The sequence below is a fragment of the Macrotis lagotis genome, chromosome X, assembly GCF_037893015.1.
Source record: "Macrotis lagotis isolate mMagLag1 chromosome X, bilby.v1.9.chrom.fasta, whole genome shotgun sequence".
Classification (NCBI taxonomy): domain Eukaryota; kingdom Metazoa; phylum Chordata; class Mammalia; order Peramelemorphia; family Peramelidae; genus Macrotis; species Macrotis lagotis.
In genome coordinates, this window is record NC_133666.1 from 628,017,549 (window position 1) to 628,028,354 (window position 10,806).

General features: G+C 45.2%; 1 protein-coding gene across 2 annotated transcripts; it reads left to right on the plus strand.

Moving 5' to 3' along the window:
* The first annotated feature begins 6,887 nt into the window (after positions 1 to 6,887).
* Positions 6,888 to 10,605, plus strand: NANOS3 (nanos C2HC-type zinc finger 3). 2 transcript variants are annotated; one of them, XM_074203572.1, is made up of 2 exons: positions 6,888 to 7,651; positions 9,919 to 10,605. In XM_074203572.1, the coding sequence occupies exons 1-2, from the start codon at positions 7,141 to 7,143 to the stop codon at positions 9,936 to 9,938; spliced, it is 531 nt and encodes a 176-aa protein (XP_074059673.1). In that variant the 5' UTR covers positions 6,888 to 7,140; the 3' UTR covers positions 9,939 to 10,605. The 2 variants fall into 2 exon arrangements, with proteins under 2 accessions (XP_074059673.1, XP_074059672.1); XM_074203571.1 differs by having other exon boundaries at positions 6,909 to 7,651; positions 9,881 to 10,598.
* The last annotated feature ends 201 nt before the right edge of the window (positions 10,606 to 10,806 follow it).

Here is a 10,806-nt window from a genome sequence, read left to right on the forward strand (position 1 = left end):
CTTTTTTTTTCTTTTTTCTTTTTTAAGAAACGAATGTTTATTTTCCATCAGCATTTTCCCAACACTATTAGGACCACTCTGTGGTAGTTCCTACCCATTCAGTGGCCTGAGCAGTAGGAGCTGCAGACCAGTCCTCAGTAGCTGGCTGAGCACTCCAATCTTCAGTAGGGAACTGCTGAATGGGCACATATGGCACCTGGACACCCTCAGACCAATCATCCACCTCTGGCTGAGCAGCAGTGAATTCTGGGGCAGGTGCAGTCCATTCACCCTGAAATTCCTCCTTTGTCACTGCCTTCTCAGCTGCGACAGGCTCTTCCTTTTCAATCTCCTCTGGATCTCTGTAGAAGTAAAGATCAGGCATGACCTCCCATGGGTGCTCATGGGAGATGGTACCATGCAGCCGCAGGACTTCTTGGGCCAGCATCCACCACATCAGACCCACTGAGTGAGCTCCCTTGTTGTTACATGGAATGGCAATGTCCACATAGCGAAGTGAGGAGTCTGTGTTGCGCAGTGCAATGGTTGGAAAGTTAACATATGATGCTTCAGTCAAAGGCTGATGATCTGCACGAGGATCAGTGACCACCAAGAGGCGAGGCTCCCTGAAAGCTGCCTGGATCCGGTTAGTGAAGGTGCCCAGGGTGAATCGTCCAGCAATAGGTGTGGTGCCAGTGGCAGCAGCAAATTTCAGAACAGCTCTCTGGCCAGTGTTCCTGGATGAGATGACACTAACATCAGCTGGATTTTTAATGGCAACAATGGCACGAGCTGCCAGCAGAAGCTTTTCCCAAGTTCTCTTCAAATTAATGATATAGATGCCATCACTCTTCCTTTTGTAGATATACTGTTCTATCTGGAAGTCCAAATTGGTGCCACTCATGGGTGCCTGCAGCGAGGAATTTGAGGACATCCTCCTCCTTCATCTGCAAGACATCCAGGGCTCTGGACATTGTGAAAGTTTCCCTTGAAAGTTATGACTGAAATGCTGAACAACGCCGTATGTATCCCTCTTCTGGGCAGCGCGGAAAGGGGAAAATATTTTCTTATAAAAGTTTAGTTAGCATTTTTTTATTAAAGATTTTATTTATTTTAAGTTTTACAATTTTCCCCCTAATCTTACTTCCCTCCCCCACCCCCCAACAGAAGACAATTTGCCAGTCTTTACATTGTTTCCATGGTATACTTTGATTCAAATTGAGTGTGATGAGAGAAATCATATCCTTAAGGATAGCAAGATCAGACAATAAGATATAAGCTTTTTTTCCCCTAAATTTAAGGAAATAGTCCTTGGTCTTTATTCAAACTCCACAGTTGTTTCTCTGGATACAGATAGTATTTTCCATGGCAGACAGCCCCAAATTGTCCCTGATTGTTGCACTGATGGAATGAGCAAGTCCATCAAGGTTGATCATCGCCCCCATGTTGCTATTAGGGTGAACAGTGTTTTTCTGGTTTTCATCTCGCTCAGTGCTCAGTATCAGTTCATGCAAATCCCTCCAGGCTTCCCTGAATTCCTGTCCCTCCTGGTTTCTAATAGAACAATAGTGTTCCATACATATGCCACAATTTGCTAAGCCATTCCCCAATTGAAGGACATTTACTTGATTTCCAATTCTTAGTCACCACAAACAGGGCTGCTATGAATATTTTTGTACAAGTAATGTTTTTGCCCTTTTTCATCATCTCTTCAAGGTATAGACCCAGTAGTGGAATTGCTGGATCAAAGGGTATACACATTTTTGTTGCCCTTTGGGCATAGTTTCAAATTTCTCTCCAGAAAGGTTGGATGAGTTCACAGCTCCACCAACAATGTAATAGTGTCCCAGATTTCCCACAGTCCTTCCAACAATGATCATTATCTTTTCTGGTCATATTGGTCTGAGAGGCTGAGGTGGTACCTCGAAGAAACTTTAATTTGCTTTTCTCTAATAAGTAATGATTTAGAGCCATTTTTCATATGACTGGATTGCTTTGATCTCTTCATCTGTCAATTGCCTTTGCATATCCTTTGACCATTTGTCAATTGGGGAATGGCTTTTTTTAAAATAAGACTCAGTTCTCTGTATATTTTATTTATTTGTTTGTTTGTTTGTTTTTTAGGTTTTTGCAAGGCATATGGCGTTAAGTGGCTTGCCCAAGGCCACACAGCTAGGTAATTATTAAGTGTCTGAGACCAGATTTGAACCCAGGTACTCCTGACTCCAGGGCCTGTGCTTACAGTTGTTTTGTCTGTGCAAAAGCTTTTTAATTTAATGTAATCAAAATCTTCTAGTTTGTTTTTAGTGATGTTCTCCATCTATTCCTTAGTCATAAACTGCTTTCCACCAAAGGGAGTTTTGAGGGTCATTAATTACTTTTTTTTTTAGGTTTTTGCAAGACAAATGGGGTTAAGTGGCTTGCCCAAGGCCTCACAGCTAGGTATTTATTAAGTGTCTGAGACTGGATTTGAACCCAGGTTCTCCTGACTCCAAGGCCCGTGCTTTATCCACTATGGTCATTAATTACTAATCTTTCACATGAGGGAATTGGAAGTGCCTAGTCCTAGTATTCACAATAGAAGCTGAGATTAGAAAACCCAGGTCTCAAATTTAGAGGCAAGTAAGAAAAGGATGCAGTGGGAAAGGCTTGAACCTGATTGAACTTAGCTCCCCAGAGACACATGGAGAAGGGCTCATTTGGGGCTTGCCTCCCTAGCTGGGGGGGGGGGGGGGGCGGATAGCTGAGAAGGCCTTGACTAACCACCAGTAAGCACAGATTCCATTGTAGGACCTGCTCAAGGGGAGAGGGTGGAGGAAGAGGAGCTGGTAAGGTAGCTCCAATTCTTCCCAGTTCTGTAGACCTGTACCCCAACAGCCCCTGTGGACATGGAATAAGGAAGGAGGGAGGGTTTTGCCACCTATTTCAGTCAGGATTTAGTTCGAAAAGGCTGGTAGGGGCTCCTGCAGACCATTCAATCCTCCCTGCAAAGCTGAGATGCTACTCCAGGAAGGAAGTGGCAGCCCATGTCAGATACATTGTAGCTGAGCCAGCAGGTGGAAAGGTGCACCAAGGACGACCCACCTTCCATTGGACTGAGAATGGTGGAAAATGAGAGTGGAAGCCCCTGGAAAATGGAGAGGGAAGTAAGAGGGGAGGAGCCTGAGTAGGATGTTTCCTTTATTTCTTAGTTGGTCCCTGAAGTTAGTTTTCTAGGCTTCTCTGTGAACCCTAAATGGGATGTGTAGAATGGTGTAGCTGGTAGCCCTAGAGGACAAAACTGCTGGAGGCCAATCAAGCTTAAAGTCATGAATTGGAGCTAATCCCTGTCCCCAAGAAACAATTTTAGGGAAGAAAAAAGCATTGGGAGTTCCCTAAAAGCATTGCTAATGAAGCATAGGGAATTTATTGGCTAATTTAGAATTTAAAGGTGGAGGGGCAGCTAGGTAGCACAGTGAATAGAGCACTGGCCCTGGAGTCGGGAGTACCTGAGTTCAAATCAGGAACAGTTACTTAATAATTACCTAGCTGTGTGGCCTTGGGCAAGCCACTTAACCCCATTTACCTTGCAAAAACCTAACAAAAAAAAATTTACAGGTGGTCCTGAGGCTGTGGTACTGGATCTGACCTCAGGGAGATCCAGCCTCTTAACATTTAATAACTATATGGTCCTGGGCAAGTCACTAAACCTAATTATCTCAATTTACTTATCTGTAAAATGAGTATAACAGAACCTGTCTCCCAAAGTTATGAGAATCAATTGAGACAATCTATGTCAGGCTCTTAACACTGACTCTATAAATGTTAGCTAGTAATGATCATAGGGGATGCAAGTGCAAGTAATGCAGGATAAGTATAATTGAACTGTGAGTCTTAGAAAAAGAGTCTAGAGCTAAGTCACAGAGTTAAAGGATGGACAAAGATTGTTATTATTATCATTATTAATTTATATTTGCACATAGAGGACCAGCATCATCCCCCCCTCCCAGGAACAAATTACTTTGTATTGGCTTTATACTAATTACTTATCTGTATACTTCCCCCTCCCACCTCAGGATATTAGTTTCTGGTGGTCAGGAAATGTTGCTTCCTTTCTGTTTTGGGTCTATGCAAGGGGCCTTTTGTTGTTTACAGTTTTGTTTGATACACTGGACAAAAGGCAGCTGCTTGGGGAGGATGGGATGATAATGATGAAGAGAAGATTGTGTTGTATTACTTTATTATAAACCCCTCCCCCCCAACCTCCAAGAGAAATAATCTTTGGTATGAAAAGGGCATGATAAAATTGTCCATCAGAGACCAAATAAGTGGGTATATACACTAAGAGAATACCTGGCTTCCCTTGGTGTCTCCAGGTCATTACACTCCTAGGGGTTGAAAGATCTACTGATGGGATTACTGAATCACCTTTGGAAGATCCTGTGGAATGGGAAAAATATCCCAGGACTGCAAAAGGGCAATTATAAAATGAATAAAAGATTTAAAAAGTGAAGAATGTAAATTAGGTCTGTGTGCTTGATATTTATGCCTAGAAAAAATTTTAGAACTATTATTAAAGGGATGGTAAGTAAACATTTAAATTAGATGAAATAGTTTATCATTAGCCTAATACTTTGAGGCTTGCAAACTCTGGGAGGGTTCTACAGGTAATAGCTGTACATAGGTGTCACTATCCCCATTTCATAGATGAGGAAACTGAGGTCAAGAGAAGTAGTGTCTCTGCAGCCATGTTGCTCCTAAGTATCAGAGAGGCCAAATCCTGCACTTTATTCACTTGCATTATTGTCAATCTAGAAAAGGAATCCTTGGTCACAAAGAGCCTGTAAGATTTCTTCAGAAATATCGCACACCAGACCAACTCTGACTTCTTTTTTCTTGTTTTGTCAGGGTTACTAGACTGCAAGGATTATTTGGCAAAGTCTCTCAAGTTATTTTGAAGGACAAACTGGAGAGAGATGGATCGCATTAGAAATTTTTGAGGACTGCTGATCTATTCTGACTCTTTCCTCGTACAGATGAGGAAACTGAGGTCCAGAGTTGGGAAGGGACATCCCCAATGACACATGGAGCTACAACCAAAACCCAGGGCTCAACATTGTCTCCTCCTTACCTAGAAGAATGACTATCTTGGATGACGAAGGAACATCCTGGCTGTATTGCTGCCCATCAGACTGGTGAGTGAGGCAGAACCAAATTAAAATGTAAACGGGAAGTATTTTTAAAAATAAATAAAATTGGGGCAGCTAGGTGGTGTAATGGCTAGAGCACCGGCCCTGGAGTCAGGAGTACCTGAGTTCAAATCCAGCCTCAGATACTTACTAATTACCTAGTTGTGTGGCCTTGGGCAAGCCACTTAACCCCATTTGCCTTGCAAAAATAAATAAATAAATGAATGAATGAATGAATACATAAAATTACAATAGACCCAATGATGTTTAAGTCACTAAGCAGTCCTTTCCATTGTTGAGTCCAGCCCTATTTCGGCTTGAGTTTGATCCCCCCCTGCCCTAGGAGACTACTCCAGACCTGAGTGACCCAGCTCTCCATTCCTGGAGATCCAGGAGCCCTTATTACACTAAATGGACTACTCATTGAGCCCTCATCAAATTCATGAGTCAATAAGCATTTATTTTTTTTTAAATAAGGAGTTTGACTAGTGCAAGGCTCGAGATACAAAGACACCTGCACCCTAGAGGGGAGACTATGTATAACTGTAGGAAGACACAACTAGCTACAGGTGATTCTTGGGGGGGGGGCACTAGCAGTGCGGGGTCCAGGACTTGCTGCGGTTTTGAGCTGAAAGCCGTCTTGCAGGAGCTGAGAGATTCTAAAATACAGAGGTGGATGGGGAAATATTGCCCGTGCAAAGAGATAGGAGATGCACGTGGAACTCAGAACCACTGGAAATGAAACGCCAGAGAAATAGGTTAGGGGTGAAGGGCTCGATAGTGCTAAGCAGGGGTCTCCAGTTGATCCTGGAAGCAATAGAGAGTTACCTTGGAAGTATGTCAGGGACCTATTGGAGTGGGGCAGGGAAAGCCAATAGGAAGACTATTGCAATGGTTTAGTCCAGAGGAGATTAAACCAAATAGTATTTCAATACAGAGATCTTCTTCAGCTCGTATATCCAAACATTTTTGATGAGTGACACTAAATTATTTGCTAAATGAGTTATTGGATGGCCTAGCATGGAAAGGGCTGCCTTGCTATTCCAACCCTAGTCTAATGCCCCAGAGAGAAGTTAAGCCTTAAGCATTTTATTTTATTTTTTTAGGATTTTTTTTTTGCAAGGCAATGGGGTTAGGTGGCTTGCCCAAGGCCACAGCTAGGTAATGATTAAGTGTCTGAGACCGGATTTGAACTCTGGTACTCCTGACTTCAGGGCTGGGGTCTATCCTCGGTGCCACCTAGCCACCCAGCCTTCAGCATTTTACCAAGGACAAGACCGTCCTAAAGCAGGGAAGTGACCCTCCCAAGGCAACCTGAGCTGTTTCCTAGACAGACTGGAGTGGTGTACCACACCCCTCTCCAGGAAGGGCCCTTTTTACAAATGATGAACTGAGACAAGCTGGACTAAATGCCTGGCTCGGGGTCCCACAGCTGGCGGGTTTAGTGTCAGAGCCTGGACCTGAATTCAAGTCCTCCTGCCCCCAGGCCCCCGGCTGCCCTGGCCCCAAGTCCGCACTACCACCCGGGGCCAGGGTCTCCATCGGCTGCCAGGTTTTCGGAGCCGCCGAGCCCCGGGGGGTCTGGCCCACCTGAGGTTTGCAACTTTTGCAGCCAGTCCCGCCCAGCCCCGGAGGCCCGGAGGCCCGAGGCCCGGAGGCACTGCGTGTTCTTCCCGGCCCGAGAGCTACAGTGTTGCGGAGTGCGGCTCGGCGGGGCGGGGGCGGGCCCCGGGGTGGGGCCCTCCTCGCCCCCTTAAAAGCTCCCCCGGAGGAGCGCCTTGCTCTCTCGCCCTGAGCTCGGCCCGAGGCTTTGGGACGGGGGAGCTCCGAGGAAGAGACCCCGCCCCCAGCCCCCCGCAGACTTTCCGTCTCCTGGTGGGGTGGAGGCCGGGGGCTGGCTTAAATTGGCCCAGCCAGGTGACTTCCAGCCTCGCTGCTCCCTGGGAGCTTGAGCCCCTCGCCGTTCCCCTCCGGGGCTGCGCCCGCCGTGGAGATGGAGGTCTTCAATTTGTGGAGGGATTACCTGGGACTAGCGAGTGTGGTGGGGGCTCTGCGAGAGGAAAAGCTGGAGGCCCAGGGGGCAGGGGCAGAGCCAGGCCCAGAGCCAGGCCCTGGCCCCAGCCTAAAGCAGGACCCCCTGCCCCCCAAGGACCCCCTCTGCTCTTTTTGCAAGCACAATGGGGAGTCTCGAAACATCTACCTGTCCCACTCTCTGAAGGATGAGGAAGGGCGAGTGGTATGCCCCATCCTGAGGAAGTACGTCTGCCCACAGTGCAGGGCCACGCAAGACAATGCCCACACCAAGCGCTTCTGCCCGCTCACCAGCAAGGGCTACATGTCTGTGTACAGCTATACGGCCCGCAATTCGGCTGGCAAGCGGGCCACGCTTCAGTGGCCATCGGAGGAGACGAACCCGACCAAGGCCAGGAGCAAGAGAGGTCCAGCCATGCCTGAAGGAAGGATTCCCAGAGCTCCGGATGAAAGCAAAGCTGACAGCGGCACAGGTAAGGTCGGAGGGCCGGGGTGGGGGGAGATTGGCCGGACTCCTGGGTTGGGAGCAAAATGGGGGGGGGGCAAGACTTGGCTTTTTACTGGACAGAAGAGATAAAAAGGAAAAAACTTCCAAACAGTCAGACTGCTGTAGTAAAGGAAGGAATTGACAGCCTCCTTCTAAAGGAATGCCTTCCTTATCTATTACTCTGACTCGTTTACTGATTTCCTAGCCTCCCCACCCCCCCCAACTCGAAAAGCCTTCCACCTCTCCCCTCCCTCCAGGGAAGTCTCTTGTACTCTGCAGTCATTCACTTATATCTATTCTTGGAAGTTGGTTGATATGCATTGGATTCCTGCTCTTGGTCGATTAGATTAAAAATAGCTTCTATCTCTAGGTATTTAAGGTTGCAAAGTAGTTCCTTGATCTTCGTTCTGGGAGCTAGTTAGAGGTAGTGTTATCCCCACTTTCAAGGGAGCAAGCCAAGTAAGGTTATCGGAGAAGTTAGTTGATTTTCCAAGTTTATAGAACTGGGAAATTCTTAGTATCAGTTTACCTGTGACTGTTAAGTTCCAATGCCCTTTCTTACGGCATGGTGGTCCTAAATAGGATAAGGAATAATCTCTGACACAATTGATAAAATAGTATTTCCTCTCTTAGTTTGCTGGGGCAGGGGCTGGAGGAAGAGTCCAAGACAGGCAAGATATCTCTAAATAATAGAACGTGTCATTAATTCATCCTGGGTGGCCAAACCTAATTCTGAGATGCACAGGATCAGAATTACTAAAATGACAGCATTGGGACCTTGTGTCTTTTATTGTGGCTTTTTTTTTTGGTTTTAAGGATTTTGCAAGGCAAATGGGGTAAAGTGGCTTGGCCAAAGGCCACACGGCTAGGTAATTATCTAGTGTCTGAGACCGGATTTGAACCCAGGTACTCCTGATTCCAGGGCCCGTGCTTTATCCACTACGCACCTAGCCGCCCCGGAACCTTATGTCTTAAAAGCTAAAAATATAAAAACAAAACCCCAAACCTGAAGCCACCCTGGGCAAGCCCTGTCCGGAGACTCTAGTTTTCTCACATAAAATTAAGGTGTTATAAGAGACCTTCAGTTCGTTACTTGAGATTCTGGGACCCTGACTAGCATTTAATTTCTTGGTATTAGGTTTCCCAACTGCTATTGAAAAAACCTTTCGGCTATAAAAACTAAAAGGATTTTTTTTTTTTTACAGGACTGTTCTTTTACCTTCTATATAGCAGCACATTGTTAATGAGGATTTCCATACAAATTTTCATCCCTTTCCTAGGGGCAATTCCTGCTAGAAGCAAATTTGGGAGGAAAGTTCTGTTATTCAAGGGAATCCAGCTTTAGGTAATCTCCCATCCAGGTTGTTGAGCAGTGGCAGAACTTCCATCCCAAAAGCTTTAGGCTATAGAAACTATAAAAGGATTTTTTTTAAAGGATTGTTCTTTTACCTTTTATAAAGCAACGCTTTGTTAACTAGGATTTCCATACAAATAACCCACTTCCCAAAATACCTTCTTTCATTGTATGCATCTTTTCAGTAAGCAAAGTGTGACCTTTGCTGAGCTGTTGCTGAGTCTGATTACAAAATGTAAAAGTATTTTGAAACTTCTAAATTTTGTGTGTATATATATGTGCCTTCCTATGTGTTCTCAGTGAGGATTGCAGTGTATAGCCTGAAATCTCAAGCCTTTCCAATCATAGAAGGCTAGGGATGGAACTTGCTTTACTGCTTATGAATTATCTGACAGCCTTGGCTCCAAATCAAAGATAAAATGAGACTAGGGAGAAATAATAGAGCTTTCCTCCCAAATTTGCTTCTTGCAGAAATTTCCTTTAGGGAAAGGGGATGAAAATCCAGGACAAATCCTAATGGGATGTCTATTTTTGTAAGATATTAATTACTTGGTGGTACAAATTCCACCCAACAGGAGAGGGCAGTGTCGAGCAATCCAGGATCTAGTTTTCCTGCTTCTGGGATTCAGGAATGGGCTCTGATGAGACCCACAAGTGAAGTTTGGTGTTTTTTTTTTAAGTAAGCACCAGTCTTTCTTGGGAGATATAGGGGTCCCAGCTGCTCTGAAAGGACCTGTCTTGGTGGGAGGAGGATGGAAAGGAAGTTGGCAAAATCTGAACCTCCTGCCTTGTTCTAGACCCAGAGTAGCTCAATAAAAACGTTTTCCTATGTTGTCTTTTTCTTCCCCCATCTTAATCCAGGTTCAAAAACCTCCAAGACTTCTTTTCTTACTCTGCAGCCGTGAATTTCAACTTCTAAGAGGACCTTTGGGAACCAGACATTTGCTTTGCCTAAAGCGAAGGTGACCCGAAGGACAAAAAGGACCAGTGTGGGCCTAAGGGAAAGAAGAGTGCCAGTTTGGCTTCGTCTCCCTGGACTCCTAGTTAGTTGCTTTCCTCACAGAACAGTTTCTTTTATAGTAGATCTGCCTGCCATGGGCCCACCTTACCCCCAAGGCCTGGCCTTTGTTGGTCCCTCCTGATTGTCCTGGTCCTTGTCCCCATTATAGGAAGTGATTTGCTTTAGGACTTGTGATGAGCTTGTGGGATGGAAGTTCTGCCTCTGCTCTACTACCTGCACTGGGGATTATATCATTCTACCTTTCCAAGTACCTAAAGCTTTGGTTCCCTTGATTATATAACAGATAAAACTTAGCCTAGGACCAGGAAATGTTATCTTGCTAGAAAGGCTTCCTATGAATCCTGGAAATGAATGACCCCTTTCCACACTTTAGTTAAGGGGTTCAAGTTCTCCTGCATTGTTTTTGGTGATTTGCTTTCTAAATAAAGAAAAAAGACATCTATGGATTTTTTTCTCTGAGTCATTTTTCTTTACCTGGCTATTCATTTTTTTTTCTTCTCATTCTTTTTACCTTTCTCTGCCTTTAGGACTCTTGGCAGGGTTTTCCCTTTTCTTTGTCCTCACTGTGAACTCTAATCCCTTCACATCTCAGTTCCCCCCTCCCCTCCAATGGCTACACTCTATTCCTTTCCCTATCTTGACCCCTTGGTGAACTAATCTGACCCTGTTCAATTTTCTATACTTGAGTCTCTTGCCCCTATCACTGATGATACCCTGTCAAATCCTATCCCTGGGTAACCCCCTAAAAACTACCAACACTTCTGTT